The 20482-nt window shown below is 43.1% G+C and overlaps 1 protein-coding gene across 4 annotated transcripts in view; it reads right to left on the bottom strand.

Annotated features, from left to right (window-relative positions):
* MYO18A (myosin XVIIIA) overlaps window positions 1-20482 on the bottom strand; it is a 410894-nt gene that overhangs the window by 257681 nt on the left and 132731 nt on the right. For 2 of the 4 annotated variants that reach the window (XM_073565477.1, XM_073565478.1), the window contains exons 3-7: window positions 17586-17624; window positions 15015-15071; window positions 7854-7941; window positions 5179-5285; window positions 1792-1968 (exon numbers count right to left, since the gene is read on the bottom strand). In XM_073565477.1, coding sequence (XP_073421578.1) covers window positions 1792-1968; window positions 5179-5285; window positions 7854-7941; window positions 15015-15071; window positions 17586-17624 — 468 coding nt within the window. The remainder of the gene's footprint in view (window positions 1-1791; window positions 1969-5178; window positions 5286-7853; window positions 7942-15014; window positions 15072-17585; window positions 17625-20482) is intronic. The other 2 variants (XM_073565479.1, XM_073565480.1) reach the window with 1 other exon arrangement.

Raw genomic sequence — 20482 nt, 5'->3', positions numbered from 1 at the left:
AAATAATGGGATGCATTAAAAGAGGCATAGATGCTCATGAGGAGAACATAATTTTACCTCTATATAAGTCACTAGTGCGACCACACTTAGAATACTGTGTACAGTTCTGGTCTCCGGTGTATAAGAAAGACATAGCTGAACTGGAGCGGGTGCAGAGAAGAGCGACCAAGGTTATTAGGGAACTAGGGGGTCTGCAATACCAAGACAGGTTATTACACTTGGGGTTATTTAGTTTGGAGAATCGAAGGCTTAGGGGTGATCTTATTACAATGTATAAATATATGTGGGGACAATACAAAGACCTTTCTAATGATCTTTTTACTCTTAGACCTGTGACGGGGACAAGGGGGCATCCTCTTCGTCTGGAGGTAAGAAGGTTTAAGCATACTCACAGATGCGGATTCTTTACTGTAAGAGCAGTGAGACTATGGAACTCTCTGCCATATGATGTTGTAATGAGTGATTCACTACAAAAATTTAAGAAGGGACTGGATGCCTTTCTTGAAAAGTATAATATTAGAGGGTATATACACTAGTTTCCTTAATATTGCGTTGATCCAGGGAGCTAGTCTGATTGCCGTATGTGGAGTCGGGAAGGAATTTTTTTCCCCAATGTGAAGCTTACTGTTGCCACATGGGGTTTTTTTGCCTTCCTCTGGATCAACATGTTAGGGCAAGTTAGGATAGGATATGGGTTGAACTAGATGGACTCAAAGTCTCCCTTCAACCTTAATAACTATGTTACTATGTTACAAGCCGATTTTCTGCTTTTCTTATTACTAATGGCTGCATTTTCTAACTGTTCCACTAGATGGAGATCTTCCATCACACCGGTTGCAGTAATTAAAGTAATCATATGGCCATACATCATATAATCTACAACTAAGGGACAGTCTGATACAGACACACCAATATACAACATGCCACTACTGGCTTGTTAATAAAACATTAGCAAAAGACCTAAAGATGGTAAAAAATTATAATATAAACATTGTGGTGTAGTGACCACTATGTCCGCTAGAGGGCGCTGTGTGGGTGCCCCAGGATGGGTGTACATGCACATCCAGTGTGGTAACAGGAGCAGGGTCCTAAATGACCATTATGTGTCTCAAGGTAGATGGCCTTGAGATGCAGGCTCGAGTATTGATCAGCAGAGGTACTGCTGACGTTTCTGTTACAATGTGTCAGGGAAGCCTGTGTGTGGATGTGTGTAATAGGACCTTTAGTGAGGTCATAGCCATGTGATCAACTGTGGGTGTGGTTATGGACCATATAAGGTACCTGAGGTCTGGCCACATGAGAGAGCGCATGGATCTGATTGGGCCATGTGGAAGGTCCCGGCAGGCCCAGGTGGAGGAAGGTGTGCTACCTTCCTGAAGACCACGTGCTGAGGCTGCTGACCCAGTGAGGCCTGTGTACATTGGCTGTATGCGAGGAGGGATAAGCCTCCTGTGTTTGCTGAGGCTCCAGAGGACTGAGCCTGAAACAATGGACACTTATACTTGCTTTTGCCTGAGCTAAAGGCTATTTCCTTGTGTTATGTGCTGGTTTATGGGTTAGGGAGCAATAAACCCTATGAACTTTGAAAGGAACGTGCCTCATGATTGACTCCCGTGGCTCCTGAGCGAGTGGAATCTCTACAACATATACACACATATATATATATATATATACACACAAATATATATATATATATATATATATATATATATATATATATATATATATATATATATATATATATATATATATATATATTTTATCACTGAATAATGTAATATGCCATCATACCTTCTCAGAATATATGGAAGGAGAACTCATAGGATTCATGATAACCATGGCTGGTCCTGCAAATGTGTGAAGCAAGTTTCCACCAAATCTTTGCCGCAGTGTGTGTAGCACACTGGCTTCGTTCAGATAAACTAGTGATGCCAAGTCTTCCACCCGATCATGAGACGGAGGGTTCGCCTGTATAAAGGGATTTGCAAAAATCAAACTCAGTGAGCCATCATAAAAATCATCCAGTACAAAATATCCCAGAGTGTTACTGATTCAATCTTGGACAATCAGCACCAATTAGCTCAATTTTCTAACATATTATAAACCACGCACATTATTATTATATACAGTGTATATATATATATATATATATATATATATATATATATATATATATATATATATATATATATATATACACACACACACACACACACACACATACATACACACACACACACACACACACACACACACATATATATATACACATGCACTTTTATACACATACATGCACTTTTTCTGTGAGTGATTATTATAGGTCATCTAAGGAAAGACGATTACTTTTTCAAGCCAAGGTAACATTACGTATAGAGTGCAGAATAAAGTATCACAAGCACTGCAATTGAGTAAATAATGAAAAATCCAACATTTCTGTGTAAAAGTACATGGGTTACATGTCATCCGGTGAGATTTAAAATTTGCTAGGCACAAGTCAGCATTATGTAAAAAAAAAATTAAGGGTCTAATGATCTGTGCCAAAAAATTAACATAAAACTTGTTGGTAATTTTACATCAGCTTTTGCAGACTTTTAAAAAAGGAGGCAAAGCTTAGAGGGAAGTTCCTGGCATAGCACAACAAATTAATTACGGTACATTTACCTTTAGTGGTAGAAAGTCTATCACAAATGTATGCCATGCATCAAAGTATTCAAGACCGGCATGCAAAACGTCCCTAATCGTAACCAAATGCTTTGCCAAAAGCCCCTTTTTTGAGATTTGGTCAGTAGGGATCTAAAATTGGAAAGGAGCCACGTTCTAGGCAGAGACACCTACATGGAGAACTGGATGCACCCTTAAAAACAGTGAAGACCTTGTTTCTCAATGGTCAATCCTTATGCTAATTTTTTAGCTCATTAGGGCAAGGTCACAACTAGTGCCCTGAGCTGTAAAGCTGCAGCCATACAATGCTCATCTGGTGGCCATCAAGTATTAAAGAGAACCCGACAGCTGCTACATTCTGCCCAAATCACAGGCTGCATATATCAGATACGAGCTCTGTTATTTCAGCCATCTATATGTGCGTATAGGTAGAGATCAGTCACTCAAGGGAAGCCAGAAAGGAAGACTCCTGGAATAGTCATCAGTCTCGCATAGTCTCCTGGCCAGCTTTTAAAAGTAAATATTCTCTTGAAAACAGTAGCGTTTCATAGTAAATTATACACAGCTGAAATAACGAAGAATGAATCTGTTGTCAGGTTACCTTTATAGAGGTTGTCCGCTACTTTTACATAGATGGATTATCCTAAGCATAAGTCATCAATGTCTGCCCAGCCGGGGTCAGACACCCGGCACCCCCTGCCGGTCAGCTGTTTATCAGTGGCAGGAGCAGCCAGCAGGTAGTACTTACTTGCCAAGCTGCTCTATCTTCTGGTAATTGCCGAGGTTTGGTACTTCACATCCGCCACCTATTCAAATCAATAGGAGGCGGATATGTAGTACCCTGCGGCAGCCACTACAAGTAGAAGACCAGCTCCACAAATACGTACGGTACTACCAGCTGCCGCCAACACCAATAACAGGTGATCGGAAGGGGTTGTTGGACCTCAACCTATCCAGACATTGATGAACTGTCCTAAGGATGGGCCATAAATGTAAAAGTAGTGTACCATAGCTTTAAATCCAAAGGCCAGCATACAAATAAGAAGAAATTGTCCACTAACTCTTCCCAGACAAGTGATGTTGGCAAATAGGATGGGGCTTCTTGATCTTACTAGCTTGCCCAAGAAAGTCATTTCTGGAGGTGTCTTGAAACTACTTTCTCCAGTTCCGTGCAGCTTAGTTCCCCAATTATCATGATTGCTGACATAGGCTTAGCTTATTTAAAAAAATGAGACTGCACCATTATACTTGCAGGCACTGTTCTAATAGTGTCCGCACTGATTAACCCGAGGGTCACACAAAGTGGTCAATCATCGGTGACTTCACTCTCACCTCCTTCCAGCAAGTCAAGACATCCGGAGGAAATGAGCAAGCAGCTGCATCTCTCACCTCCTCCGGATATGAATTACATCCATAGAAGAGAACAGTGAAGCCAGCGTTGATTGGCCGCAGGGATCGCGTGACATAAACCCATACAATCCCTGGGAGAACCAGTACGGTTATTGCTGAACTGAGCCAGCACAGGAGGCGAGTAAAATTGTTGTCATATTACAAGGCGGAAGTGTTGTGAGTTGATTTTCCCCTTCGTCACTGAGGTCTGGTGAACTCCCTATTCTGGTAAAGGAAGGTAATGAGCCTGATTATCAGGCACCTGAGCCTAATGATGATTACTGGCTGAGTGGAGTCACTGACTGGATATAAGGCTGCCGATGCCCTTCTGCCCTGCGGGTGATTTCTCTGTGGACTTCTAGGACACCAGTCTGATTCCTGCTCCTCTAAAGCTAAATTTTCTGCTTTGCCTTTTTGCATTTGTATTTTGTTTTTGTTTGCCTTGCTTTTATGGATTCTGCCATTCCCTGCTGGGGTGAGCTGAATCTCCTTTTGCCGGTTGCTCTGTCTTCAGAATATTCCTGAGTACTGACATAGTCTTTTTGAAGCCTAGCGTCTTCAGGGCCTTTTTCACTGTCAGTCTGTTGGCTCTTATTTTCATAGGGTTTTTCACGGATTGCAGACAGCAGCCTTCCTGTCCTTTCCTATCTAGTTAGCTTGGGCCCCGTCTTTGCTCAGTCTATCTTTCTGTCTGTGTTGTGTTCTTTCTTCTTGCTTCACCGTCATTATATGTGGGGGGCTGCCTTTTGCTTTGGGGTCTGCTCTGGGGCAGTTTAGATTTCCCTTTCTGTCTTTAGGCTATCTAGTCCTCCGGCTGTGATCGAGGGGTCTAGGGCATCGTAGGAACCCCCCACGGCTACTGCTAGTTGTGTTGATAGGTTCAGGGGTCTGCAATCCGATAGCTGCCAACCTCTCTGGTTTTCAGGACTTAGCTTGCATTTCTGTTTTTGCCTCCTACGGTGACTCAATCATAACAAGGAAGTATGGGGAATCCTGAGGGGTTGTCCGAGTAGTGGACAACCCTTTCAATATTTACATATTTTTTCAATCATTTTCCATCACTTTTAAAAACTTCTAAAAAGGGAACTTGTTATCTTAGAACAAGTGTCATGTATACAGAAAACCTACTTTTTCCACGTCATCCTCATCCACGTCCAGTATAGTTCCGTCATTTTCTAGTCGAATTTTCACTTTTCCTTCCGGTAAATTGCTGTTTTCGGCATTCAGCTTATTAGCTTTTCAAAATAGAAACACATTATTAGTGTCAATATTAGCAGCAAAGAGAAAAAAAGGAAAAAAATAATCCTCTAGATAAACACTCAGATCTAACCAAGGCTTGCTCACACGTAGTGATGAGCGATCGTGTTCGGATAAGGTGTTATATGAGCATGCTCGTGTGCCAATAGAGTATTTTCAGCGAGCTCGAATACCAAGTTCGAGTCGCTATGGCTGCATGTCTAGCAGCTGTTCAACAGCCGCAACACGTGGTGAAAAAAGCAATGTGTAAATATACACTTATACGAGTATTACAAGTGGTTTTTAATACAGGCAAATATCCATTTCAAACAATTTTTCTTTCTAAACTATTAAACATCAAACTTTTGTATATTGATACTTAACATACATTGTTAACAATTGTATTTCAGCCTTTTATTGTAACCTTCTAGGAATCTGGCAAAATACGGTATGTCCAGAAAAAATAAAAAATTTTGCTTATACATATAGGAGGTTTTTTGCCCATGAAAAAAATGAATGGACTTTGATCAGTGTTTATCCAACCTTTATCCATTTTTGGTCAGTGTGTCCATTTTTACATTGCTTCTATTTTCAGTGTGTAAAAAAAGAGAAAAAAAAAAAATCATCTCTCTGCTTCTCCTACCTATTAGAAAGTAAAGGTAAGCTACGTCCCAGTACCACAAGCCAATTGACCGTCTAAGGCCTGTTTCACACTTCCGTTTTTTCAAATCCGTCAAAATCCGTTGTTTTCCCTAAAAAAAACGGATCCGCCATTTTTTGCAGGATCCGTTTTTTTTGTCCCATAGACTTCCATTATGGTTACCGCGGATCCGTCAAAAAAACGGATCCGTTTTTTTAAAAACGGATCCGTTGGCATCCGTTTCCGTCAAAAAAACGGAAACGGATCCGTTTGGCGGACACAAAAACGGAAGTGTGAAACAGGCCTAAGGCTAGTTTCACACCAGCGTTTGGCAGAGCTGCGGAGGGCTGCGTAGTTCCTCCATGAAGCTCCGCCCACTGCCGCACCTCTTCCTTCAGCTCCGCCTACACCTGCATGCGGCCTGAGTACCTATTTTTAACATTGGGTACGCAGGCCATGCAGATTGTATGCGGATGCGTCGTTTTGATGCTGCGGCGACCGCAGCAAAATGCAACATGTTGCGTTTAACGCAGGTCACCGCAGCGTCAAAACGATGTATGCGGACGCATCCGCATACATCCGCATGGCCTGCGTACCCAATGTTAAAGATAGGTACTTAGGCCGCATGCAGACGTAGGCGGAGCTGAAGGAAGAGATGCGGCAGTGGGCGGAGATTCACGGAGGAACTACGCAGCCCTCCGCAGCTCTGCCAAACGCTAGTGTGAAACTAGGCTAACATACCCTAAATGGGACAGTTTGCATCCAAAACGCAAAACAAAAAAAATCTATTGTCTACAGCCAAGCCATCAGATACAAATCAGATATGTTCCAACTCTATGGACAGAGACAAACACCTTGGTGGCCTCCGAAAGACCTTTTTGAACATGGACTACCATCCAAGAATTGAAAGATTTGAAGGGAGACCAGAATATCAAGCAATCATCTCCTACATTACAAAACTAAACAAGAACGCAACTGTAGTAGTCACCTACATTACAAATCTGGAGGTGAAGGGGAGCTGCACGGAATTACAACCTTTATGTAATAAAGGTTAACCGATTACAATCCATATTTCCAGACCCTCTACTACTGTGTTTTAGGCAGCCCCCAAATCTAAGAAGCATCATTGTCAGAAGCTCCGTGTCCTCTCCAACAGCTACAGGAATCTTAAACATGTCCATTAATAATGACAACAAACAAGATAAAAGTTCCCCAACTCACATCAGAACTACAAGATCACAGGTACTTTCATTTCAGCTGCATCACACCTAATGTAGGGTACTTAATTATATGCACCAAATATCCACCTAGGGGCCTGTATTTTGGGGAGACCAGGCAAAAACTTTAGATCCATTCTTTTTTTCTTTTATTTTCTGGGGATGAGAATTCATCCTTGTTCCATCTATGGCCAAACATTTTTGTCGCCCTGATCACAGTATCATGGACATGAAATTACTGGTATTAAAAGGTAACTTCAAATCTCAGAGAGACTGAAAAGTTTGGGAGTACAAGCTTATGACAACATTTGACACTCAGAGGAGAAATGAATGTATCGCATGGATTTATGGCTTTCTACATCAACTAAGGAATCTGCTCCTCAAACCTTTTGGGGGCATCACAATCATGGACCAGACCTCAATCACAGGACAATAAAACTTTCACACTCCTCATCTGTGAACTGTTCCAATATTTATGGCCACAACTGCTCCTCCCTCTCCCAAAGTGATAGTCCTTATTCATGCCACTTGTCTCATCTATTGCATTATTTCTGCGTCCTGTTGTGTATAGATGGGATTCTTCAGATTTTGTTCTATCCTATGCAAAGCTTGCAATTTGTTATCGTCTTTTCAGATATCCATTAAAAAGGTATCAACCACTGAGGACTCAAATTTTAATATTTTTTTGTGCACATTAAAAAGACACATACCCAGAGAGAAGCCATCTTTGTGAACCAGCCACACTTTCTCAGTCTCATACCAACTCTGCTCTGCAGAGATCTGCTCCTCGGTCTTTGCCTTAAAAAAAAGAAAAAAGACAATGCCATTTAGATTGGTTTGCACTGGATATGTGGGCCGCCTCCGACGTGAAGCTGATCGTCAGTCATGATCCTAAAAGGTTGGGTTAAAGCATGAGGGGGGGGGGCGAAGGCAAACCTAGGACAATACGCCTTGCACAGAAGGATTGCACAGAACACATCACAATCTATAAAACAACATACATCACTGCACATAAAAAAAGCATAAAAACAAAGCTTCAAAACGTGAACTAATAAAGAATATTACATTGCAGGAATTCTAGGCAAGGCAGCCATTGTAGCAAGTTCTGATACACCATCATTCCAGCATTTTTGTGACAAAGTAAAATATATTTAAAGAAAGTCTATCCACAAAATGACTGTTCAAACCTAGCACAGATGCTCGATGCACCCTTTGTGTGGCCGGCAGATCAGTGCACCGTCCCAGCTACTTGTTTTCCATCTTCCTTGCTCGACAGCTTTGGATTTATAAGAGCCAGAGAAGTGAGGAGGTAAGTGGAATACAAGTAGGTTGTTAGATGTCCTGAGCTACTGGACCAGGCCAAGTGCTGAGTTTGAACAGTCATGTTGTGCTCCCTTTAACTTCATATCCGGCTGACAAAGAGATTTAAAAAGTTACAAGAACCTATATATGCCCAGATTGACAATTATCCAATAGCTGCATAAAAAAAAACTCTAGATAAACAAGAAGCAACAAAGGCGTCTTGTGAGCATCTTAATAAAACCAATGAAGCAAGGTGAAAAATCACATGAGATTGAAAAACAAACAGCATGAGAGCAGATGAGCTGGGGGGGGGGGGGGAGGAAACCGCATGACAGAAGGTGAGCTGAGGGGGGGGAGGAAACAGCATGACAGCAGGTGAGCTAGGGGGGAAGGAAACAGCATGCGAGCAGGTGAGCTGAGGGGGGGGGGAACAGCATGACAGCAGGTGAGCTGAGGGGGGAAGGAAACAGCATGTGAGCAGGTGAGCTGAGGGGGGGGAGGAAACAGCATGAGAGCAGGTGAGCGGAGGGGGGGAAACCGCATGAGAGCAGGTGAGCTGGGGGGGAAGGAAACAGCATGAGAGCAGGTGAGCTGAGGGGGGAGGAAATAGCATGACAGCAGGTGAGCTGAGGAGGGAAGGAAACAGCATGACAGCAGGTGAGCTGAAGGGGGGGAGGAAACAGCATGAGAGCAGGTGAGCTGGGGGGGGAGGAAACAGCATGAGAGCAGGTGAGCTAGGGGGGAAGGAAACAGCATGAGAGCAGGTGAGCTAGGGGGGGAAGGAAACAGCATGAGAGCAGGTGAGCTAGGGGGGAAGGAAACAGCATCCCCAATGCTCTGAGAATAATACTAATATGTTGGTGGTAGGAGGAAGAGATTTACCATGTGGAATATCTGCACAATGCTTTGTTCGTCTACATACCCCTAGTTCTTATCTTCACTATGGTCAACATTCAATTAAAATGGGACTAAAAAACGACATGATTCTCCTCTATACCAGCCGGCATTGGGCCCTCCGTTTGCTTCCACAATGGTTACCATAATGAGATGGGGAGCAAAGTGGCTGACAAAGCTGCGCCTCTCTAGTCCTACAGTAAAGGAAAGCCAGGGGAGACGTGGTGGTTTAGATGCACTGCGGGACTTCGAATGATACTGCAGAGGCCATCATGGATGCAGGTGGAAGAGGCAAAAAAGAGAAAAAGGAGAGCACTTGGTAGGCTTACTATAGAAGTGAAACCTATAGTCACTTCTCAGTAACAGGGAGGGGGGGGGGGGGGATCACACTAATTTTGACTACCAAAAAAAAAAAAGTGACATGCCAGCAATAATGCTAGTAATTAGCTGCAACAGTCACGTGAGTAGACCGCTTGTCACCACTGCAAGAAAGCAACAAGGACAGGCAGAGACCACCAGAGCAGAGCCCTCTATCTGGCGAGTAATGCTCGATATGCCTCAATAATAATAAAAAATAATTTCAGAACAGACACATCCTTATTTCTATTTAAAAAAGGAAAAGGTCATCAGAAAATGGCCTATTGCTGAAATTAGGTATATATGTTAAAGTATGTCTTTAAAATTGTATTTTTTGCATAATATAATATAAATAAATTTTATATAAATATTATATAAAATCTGGCTGCTGCTGGATTGAATTTCAGTGGACCACTAGGGCGCCGGGTGTTGGATCCCCACCAATCTCATACTGTAGATGAACTGTTCTACAGGTGGGTCATCAATAGGTCAGTCTCACATAACCTGTCTAATACGCCATAAGCATTGTCATTTTATTCCATATGGTCATTGTCATCAGGAGCAAGTCCTTGCCTGTCACCCACAAAATTCTATTTAAACTAATCACATCGGCCTACAGGGGACTCCGTCCGTATGATAATCGTGCCTGTAGTGTAGCTTCCTGGCGCAGTTATTAATTATGCAGCGGAGGCCGTGTGTAAGCAGACACTGACACTGTTGGACTCAAGTGCGCACAGTGTCTGCACAGGAGATGAGTGGGTACAGTGGACAGGAGAGAGGAAAGGCTTCTTCACCCGCTAGGCTACGGCAGGGTCAGTGATTGAGCACACACAAAGAGTTTTCATCTCAGGCGGCGTTTGCTCTGGGCAAGCGAGTGCTGTCATTCTTCATAAAGGAAGGCAGCAATTGATGGTAAATGAGGAGAGAATTGTCATGATCTCAGTGCAGGTTTGACTCGCACACGTGGGGTTAATGTCTGGAACCAGTGCTGATGACTGGCATTTCTGGGGTTAAAGGTTGTGATCCCGGAGCAGGGACTCACCCGCACTGTAGTGGTACCGGGGTCAGGTACAGCCAGAAAGTACCGATGCACAGGACCTGTGGATGCTGAAGTTTAGCAAGCAGACACGGGACCTACGGTCATGTGACTGCAAGAGGGCGGGGCTTAGCGTCCTGCTTAGTGAGATGGAAAGACACTATACAGAATTACTCAGAGTCAGGCAAAACGGGGTTCATACAGAGATAGCCGTAGCGTACCAAGGATGAGACAGAGCGGATAGTCAGGGCCAAGCAGCAATCAAAACCAAACAGACTTAGAAGGTACCAAGCAGAATCCAAAGCAATATCCAGAGAACAGACCGAGTCATACACAGAGAATCAAGCAACCAGAACACAGCACTAACACACTCGGGGTCACCACACAATGCCAAGGGCGAAAGTATAACTGACAGGGATGGGAGCGTCCTGAGGCTATAAGAAACCTCCCCCAGAACCAGAGAGAGGCCACAATCATAGCCCCAGGTGTGCAGGTAAGCCTGCACTGGGATCAGAACCTTTAACCCCAGAAATGCCAGTCATCAGCACTGGTTCCAGACATTAACCCCACGTGTGCGAGTCAAACCCGCACTGAGATCATGACAAGAATGGTGCATTTGACGCTTGGCCACACCAAGGGTGCACCACCCTCATTTGCAAAATGAATAAAGAATTTTGTGCTCAAGGAAGTCAGAGCGAATTACACTACATGCATGATTTTTATATATATCCCTTACAAAACAATCTTGATTAATTTAAAATTGGGTTTTGGAGGTGACCGAATACCTTTAAAGTTACTTTTACTCCACTTCACCACCACCATGCTACTTGGTATTTTAAAAGCTTTAGCATCATGATTTTAGAAAAACAGTTTAATGTAATAAGCCATGTTCTAAACACGCCACCAATGAATACAGTTGTGGCCAAAAGTATTGACACCCATGCAATTCTGTCAGATAATACTCAGTTTCTTCCTGAAAATGATTGCAAACACAAATTCTTTGGTATTATCTTCATTTAATTTGTCTTAAATGAAAAAAAACACAAAAGAGAATGAAGCAAAAAGCAAAACATTGATCATTTCACACAAAACTCCAAAAATGGGCCAGACAAAAGTATTGGCACCCTCAGCCTAATACTTGGTTGCACAACCTTTAGCCAAAATAACTGCGAACAACCGCTTCCAGTAACCATCAGAGTTTCTTACAATGCTCTGCTGGAATTTTAGACCATTATTCTTTGGCAAACTGCTCCAGGTCCCTGATATTAGAAGGGTGCCTTCTCCAAACTGCCATTTTTAGATCTCTCCACAGGTTTCTATGGGATTCAGGTCTGGACTCATTGCTGGCCACTTAAAAGTCTCCAGTGCTTTCTCTCAAACCATTTTCTAGTGCTTTTTGAAGTGTGTTTTGGGTCATTGTCCTGCTGGAAGACCCATGACCTCTGAGGGAGACCCAGCTTTCTCACACTGGGCCCTACATTATGCTGCAAAATTTGTTGGTAGTCTTCAGACTTCATATGCCACGCATACAGTCAAGCAGTCCAGTGCCAGAGGCAGCAAAGCAACCCCAAAACATCAGGGAACCTCCGCCATGTTTGATTGTAGGGACCGTGTTCTTTTCTTTGAATGCCTCTTTTTTTCTCCTGTAAACTCTATGTTGATGCCTTTGCCCAAAAAGCTCTACTTTTGTCTTATCTGACCAGAGAACATTCTTCCAAAACGTTTTAGGCTTTTTCAGGTAAGTTTTGGCAAACTCCAGCCTGGCTTTTTTATGTCTCGGGGTAAGAAGTGGGGTCTTCCTGGGTCTCCTACCATACAGTTCCTTTTCATTCAGACGCCGATGGATAGTACGGGTTGACACTGTTGTACCCTCGGCCTGCAGGGCAGCTTTAACTTGTTTGGATGTTAGTCGAGGTTCTTTATCCAACATCTGCACAATCTTGCGTTGAAATCTCTTGTCAATTTTCTTTTCCGTCCACATCTAGGGAGGTTAGCCACAGTGCCATGGGCTTTAAACTTCTTGATGACACTGCGCACGGTAGACACAGGAACATTCAGGTCTTTGGAGATGGACTTGTAGCCTTGAGATTGCTCATGCTTCCTCACAATTTGGTTTCTCAAGTCCTCAGACAGTTCTTTGGTCTGTCTTTTCTCCATGCTCAATGTGGTACACACAAGGACACAGGACAGAGGTTGAGTCAACTTTAATCCATGTCAACTGGCTGCAAGTGTGATTTAGTTATTGCAAACACCTGTTAGGTGCCACAGGTAAGTTACAGGTGCTGTTAATTACACAAATTAGAGAAGCATCACATGATTTTTTGAACAGTGCCAATACTTTTGCCCACCCCCTTTTTTATGTTTGGTGTGGAATTATATCCAATTTGGCTTTAGGACAATTCTTTTTGTGTTTTTTCATTTAAGACAAATTAAATAAATAACAAAGAATTTGTGTTCGCAATAATTTTCAGGAAGAAACTGAGTATTATCTGACAAAATTGCAGGGGTGTCAATACTTTTGGCCACAACTGTATATATTACCTCCTACTAGTCATGTGGGCGGCCGCGTACCTGTGACAAGTCATGCAGTCCATACTGTAATCATTGACTGATTGATGGCACCAGCTAGATCAGACATCCCAGAACGACTCCCGATACGCCGCACATGCTCGGATCAGTCCGGCTGTACCGTCACGTGCAGTGAAGCAAGGTCCACATGACTTGGCTTCATTTGTGCATTCTCTATGCACCAAGTCTCCTCGATCCAGTCTTGCCGCAACCAAAATATACACTGATGAAGAAGGTTCAAATACACCCAGCTACACATATACAAAATGGGCGCTCAGCCTATATATGACTACAGGGCGCTCCATTATGTATCAATAGTAAACACAGAAAAGAAAAAGAAATACAATATTGATGTCCACACAAATTTTATTTATGTACAATCCATAAAAACTAGTAAATGTAAGTACAAAAACCTGAAAACACATCTAATTTAAAGGTGCAAAAAAAGTGGGCCAATTTCTCATGGTCGGAATTGCATAAACTGCGTAAATGCGGTATCAGGATCTGATATACCATAATCACATCTAGCAGCAATGTATAACATATACACACAAAAGAGAGCGCACCATACAGCAATTGCAAACCCCTAATGAAATTATTACCCTGAGAAATTGCCCGTATCTTTGCTCCTTACTAGAGGTGTTTCAGGTTTTTGTTCTTTAAGGCTGCGTTCACACGTTGTGTTTTTTTGCGGCGCTTTTTAACGCACGATTTTGCCGCGAAAAAAAACAGCATCCCATGCAATCCTATGGGATTCCGCAATGCTGTGCTAATGCTGCAGATTTTACCACGGCGGAATCGCATCGCGGAAAAATATGCAGCATGTTCATTATTTTGCGGAAACGCGGTGATCCCGCACCCATAGGAATGCATTGTTCCGCTTACTTCCCGCATGTGGCTGTGCACACCATGCGAAAAGTAAGCAGAACATTTGCGGATGGTACCCACGGGCTGGAGGAGAGGAGACTGTCATCCGGGCTGTGGGTACCATATCCCTGTAAAAAATAAAATAAAAAATATTCCCTATTCCTCGCGAGACTGCTACATTATCGCGAGACCGCGACGTCATCAAAGGTCTCGCAAGGCATTACTGTGAACGGGAGCATCGCTGAGGCCTGGGGATGTTGCACGGGATGCCGGAAGGTGAATATAACACCTTTTTATTTTTTTTTATAATTTTTAACATGATATCTTTTACTACTGATAATATTATATTTCTTCTTCTTATCTGTGTTATACACATGAGGAGGATGTGTGGTCTCCTAGGAGCGATCCTGCAACGTTGGAGCATCTTTGCAACGTCAAACACACAAAAAAGGCCATGATTAACACCTAGACTGCTTGATTAGTTAAAGGGACTGGACCATCCAAATAGTGAAAAGAAAATAAGCAATTTGCATAAATGGGAGGCATGATTAGAATTTCATGAATTACAATGATATTATGGTACATAGTATCTAAAACCATGCTGATAAAGTGCCAATAGCCTGGTTAACGGCGGTTGTGGTCAAGTGAGGTCAATCCAACTGATGGGTTCTCCTTGGCCGGCACAGTCTTGGCTCTGTTCGGTGCCCTGCTCTGCATGGAAGTGCTATGATCAGAATATCACAAGGGATGGGAAATGTGAAAGCGAACCTGCTGTCATGAATTGGATACCTTTTAAGAAAGACAAACCACACAGAAAAATCAACATCACAGCAAATAATCGGCCAACCTGAGGCAGAGCAGTGGGCGAAGTCAGAGGCAAAGTGGAGGCTTCTTCAGTGGCACCCTGAGGGGTCGAACGGGAAGGAGGAAAGCAAGGTCTAATTAGTGGCTACCACAAGGTTGGTCATGGAGTCAGAGACAAGTATAAGTCGCTCAAGTACACACGAGCAAATAAACTTATACACTAAGTGCACAAAACGCTTAGCAATCGTGGGTGTGCTCCGTCGCAAAGTGAACAAGTCAATAGAATGGATCATTTTGATAACGTTACTCGAAAATCAAATACAAAATAAGCGCAATCACAGGACTTGCATTACAGTCCACAGTAAAATTTAAGATAAGCCCAGTGTGATTGTGCACATAGTACTCTTGGCTTTTTAAAACCTGACCAACTTGTTCATACTTCAGGACTTTATATAAAAAAAAAAAAAAAAAAAAAAAAAACTTCTTGCCGTTGTGCTCAACTCCTACTGTGACGTTAAGGTTTAAGATAATCTTGTTACTGGTTATTGGACAAGGCAATGGTCAGCCTCTTAGGGCCAGTACACACATATCACTTTAAGAGGGTACTTGTCATTAGATTCATACTATCCAAACCAATGGCAGCAGGAACCAGAGCCTGACTACGATATTACAGCCAGTTATGTCTTGCTCTGCAACTCTGTGGCACCTCAGATAAAACCGTTTGAAAAGCCAACCAGGGACCATAGGGAAAGACAGGACAAGTCCAAAGTGTTCTCCGGCCACTTACTATCCGCTGTGTACAGAAGGAGAGACCTTTCAAATCAGCTTGATCGGTGCAATGAAACGTCAGCCGTGGTCTGCACAGGACTAGTCTCATCGCTTCCTATCGCCTCCGGACAACTTTTCAAACCAAGTTTCTATGAAATACTGCAGTGTTTCAGAGAAAAACATATCTGGCCGCAATGAATCTAATGAAAAGTACCATATGAAGGCACTGTAAGCAGGATTTTGGACTCTTAACTAAAGATATGGTTGCAATGGCTCTTTGAAACTGATTAAAATGATACTTATGCTTTCTATGGGTGAAAAAAAACACTGCAAAAACAGTGAAAGAATTGACAACTCAGTAGCTTTCCATTAAAAAAAATGAACAAGGATATAAGTTGGTGCGCATGCAGCATGTAAGTGCATGATCACACTGGCCACTAAACCCAGAAAACAAAAACATACATAAGAAAAGAATAGCGGGTACTAAGTTAACATAATTTTGATTAAAAAAAATGCAAAAGGTGGGATGGCTCTTGCATTACATCTACATTATTTTAACTAAAGTAACCTATGGTATATTATTTTCATGCAAAAATAAGACTTTTAGATTGATTTCAATATCAGCGGGGGTGTAGGGGATTGGCACAACATTTAGATCTATTGCCATTCACTTGGCATGTCTGCTGAAATAGATGACATACCAATTATATCTGTTGCAGATTTTTTTTCCCATACAAAAATGTTCCTGTGCATGTGAAACAGAGTTCTAGTAACTCCACTTGCATGTGGCATAAGTTGATGATTGGAAAGTAGATTTCACAAGGATTTCGGCATAGCATCCATGCCAAAATTCAGGTGAAACTGAACAAGTGTACATGGGGTCTACATGTAAGGTCCATAACTGAGAAAGAGCATTTCTAGAAACACTTGCTTCCAGATTATTGATGGGTTGGCAATCACCCGAAGAATGAGCAAAACGCTCATCAGTCAAGTGAGATTATTTTTAAGCAGGCTTAAAAATAATCGCTCTAAGCAGCACATCATCCTGTGTAAACAGGACACGTGCTGCCGAGAATATGAACTCATATGGGCACAGAACGATCGTATTAACAAGCTACTGAATGACCACCGACAGGCGTGCACAAAGCTGACCGCCGGTCGTCTAACAGCTAAATGGGCCCTTAGAACGACATTTGTAAACCCAGCTTAAGTATTTTATTTAGACCTATGTCTAGCACGGTTCTCTTCATCCTATAGTACACACATAGGCAAAGAATTTGTAATAATGCAGTTTGCAAATACTTCCTTTTTGTGGAATCTCCAGTAAAACTATATTAATCTGCTGAAGAGCAGCATTACTCAATGGGAATACTGAACATAGTGGTGGCGGTGGTGAAAACAACGACATAACGTTCCATGGACGAGGATTGTAACTACTATACATAGAGCACAAACGCTTCCCGAGCTCATTATCAATCTAAGACAAAGCAGGACAAATGGTGGGCAGCATCAGGTGGGCATGCAGTAACTAAATAGGGGTTGGGGGGGGATACCGAAACGCAGAGCTGAAAAGTTATGGCCACCAGCTAACATTTCAGATGTTTAGGAGACATTTTGTAAATCATGCCACAAATTGAAAACGGACGATGCATGCAGAACATCCATCTGGTGTGAGGTTGCACACATGCACAGGGAGATGTGGAGGACGGGGGGTTAATTATGGAGGAAGGAGATGTGAATAGAGCCTTACACTCCAGCATGACACACGCGCACAGACACCAGCCCAGATGTGGAGAGAAGACGAGGCTGGGTGGGCAGAGAGATCCTGTGTGCAGGGGTACAGTACCTGGCTCAGTGGAGAGGAAGCAGAGGCTGCTGGCTCCAGCTATGGCAGCATGAAAATGAAAGAGCAAACTATCAGAGAAACGATCAATAAAAACAGCAGACACCTATAGGAAAGAAATCGCCGGCGAATAAAAGAGAGCAGCATTGCATAGCAGAAAAGGTCACTGAGAAGACGGCATGATACAAGTATACTATACGGACACTCGCCTCCAGTCATTCTGAATAGTAAGGTGAAGGCAAGCGATGATCCGCCGGCCGTGATCCAATCGAACGTGCACATCATATATATAACAGAACACTTCAATGATCAATACATGCAACGGCCATCTCCATGGGGCGAACACAGCAAGGCAAAACTGTTAGTAAGAAACCAGACGTACAACCTGGACTCCAAAATGTTTGGATTCCTGAGAATTTGAAATGTTTCCAATTTTCAGAAAACCATTATTTTATTCTCCCTCCACAGGACCAGCGCTGAGTCTCTAAGCTCAGTGATTTCTGCATGTCCACAGCGCTGCAGCCAAACAACAAACACCAGGGCAGTAGATGAAATTCAGCGTTAAACTCAAGGAGGGAGCACAAACTGGGAGGGTGCGCAAACTGGGAGGGTGCGCAAACTGGGAGGGCGCGCAAACTGGGAGGGCAGTGTTTTGGGGGACAAAGTTTTCTCTCAATCAAAATTGCAAACCTTACTGAATAAATTTTAGACCAGATTGGGCTGGTGTACGTACTTTGGAAATTCAAGAAAGAATGACTGTACAATAATTTCTGAATGTTTCTCTGCCCAATATATGTGTACAGCTTTTACCAACATTCCCATTCGAATTTGAGAAGTTTACAGCCGTGGATTTTTACAGTAAGTACACCATGTTGTTCTGTATTGTAAAAGATCCACTTTAAACACTGAAATAATACACTGTCATAGATTTCACACAAGCAATAGGACAACAACCATCCTAGAATATGAGTTTGTTAATGTTACTTAGCAGAAAAAAAACAAATGCAGAGGAAGAAAAAAAAAATACCAGACATTAAAGAAGCACTCCTCCTCCCATCAACGTTTTTATCTTAAAATATTGCAGACATCATATTATATAGCTCTGTGTACTTACAATTGCAGATTTTGCCTTTCTACCCAGCTAATTCTTCTCTTTTCTCTGCTCTACGTAGAAGCAGGAAGTCTCTTTTGCCTACATGAATCATTCCCCTCTTAACCTCCTGACTCAACGTCTCCCTCCTCCATCCTGCCACTGATTTTTCCCAGAGACTCATGACTCATGCAGGCAAAATTGACATCCTGTTTCTACATAGAGCTTAGAAGGATTCGGCTAAGTCTGTTATTGATCACGTGATGTCAGACACCTAATGGAAAAGAAAAATTAGCTGGGAAAAAGTGCAATGAGCAATTGTAAAGTTCATAGTTCTATATACACTGCTCAAACAAATAAAGGGAATACCAAAATACCACATCCTAGATATCTCTGAATGACATATTCCAGTAGCAAATTTTTATTCATTGCATAGTGGAATGTGTTCAGATCAATAAAATAATTATCAATGCAAATCAAAATGAATATCCCATGGAGGTCTGGATATGGAATGATACTCAAAATCAAAAGAGTAAAATCAAATTACAGGCTGATCCAACTTCAGTGGAAATGCCTCACGACAAGGAAAAGATGCTCAGTATTGTGTGTGGCCTCCATGTGCCTATATGACCTCTCTACTGTACAACGCCTAGGCATGCTCCTGATGAGGCGGCGGACGGTCTCCTGAGGGATCTACTCCAAGACCTCGACTAAAGCATCCGCTAACTCCTGGACAGTCTGTGTTGCAACGTGACGTTGGTGGATGGAGCGAGACATGATGACCCAGATGTGCTCAATCGGATTCAGGTCTGGGGAACGGGCAGGCCAGTCCATAGCTTCAATGACTTCGTCTTACAGGAACTGCTGACACACTCCAGCCACATGAGGTCTGGCATTGTCCTGCATGAGGAGGAACCCAGGGCTAACCGCATCTGCATATGGTCTCACAAAGGGTCTGAGTATCTCATCTCGGTACCTAATGGCAGTCAGGTTAGCTCTGGCGAGCACATGGAGGGCTGTGCGGCCCTCCAAAGAAATGCCACCCCATACCAATACTGACCCACTGCCAAACCGGTCATGCTGAAGGATGTCGCAGGCAGATCGCTCTCCATGGCGTCTCCAGACTCTGTCAAGTCTGTCACATGGCCTGAGTGTAAACCTGCTTTCATCCGTGAAGCGCACAAGGCGCCAGTGGTGAATTTGCCATTCCTGGTGTTCTGTGGCAAATGCCAAGCGTCCTGCACAGTGTTGGGCTGTGAGCACAACCCCCATCTGTGGACGTCGGGCCCTCAGACCATCCTCATGGAGTCTGTTTCTAACCATTTGTGCAGACACATGCACATTTGTGGCCTGCTGGAGGTCATTTTGCAGGGCTATGGCAGTGCTCCTCCTGTTCCTCCTTGCACAAAGGCAGAGGTAGCGGTCCTGCTGCTGGGTTGTTGCCCTCCTACGGCCCCCTCCACGTCTCCTGGTGTACTGGCCTGTCTCCTGGTAACGCCTCCAGCCTCTGGACACTACGCTGAAAGACACAGCAAACCTTCTTGCCACAGCTCGCATTGATGTGCCATCCTGGATGAGCTGCACTACCTGAGCCACTTGTGTGGGTTGTAGAGTCCGTCTCATGCTACCACAAGTGTGAAAGCACAACCAACATTCAAAAGTGACAAAACATCAGCCAAAAAGCATTGCTACTGAGATGTGGTCTGTGGTCCCCACCTGCAGAACCACTCCTTTTTTGAAGGTGTCTGGATAGTTGCCAATAATTTCCATCTGTTGTCCATTCCATTTGCACAACAGCATGTGAAATTGA

Source organism: Dendrobates tinctorius, unplaced genomic scaffold (genome assembly GCF_039654945.1).
Source record: "Dendrobates tinctorius isolate UK_male_01 unplaced genomic scaffold, ASM3965494v1 ptg000016l, whole genome shotgun sequence".
NCBI lineage: Eukaryota > Metazoa > Chordata > Amphibia > Anura > Dendrobatidae > Dendrobates > Dendrobates tinctorius.
This window is presented reverse-complemented; position numbering and strand designations above follow the sequence as displayed.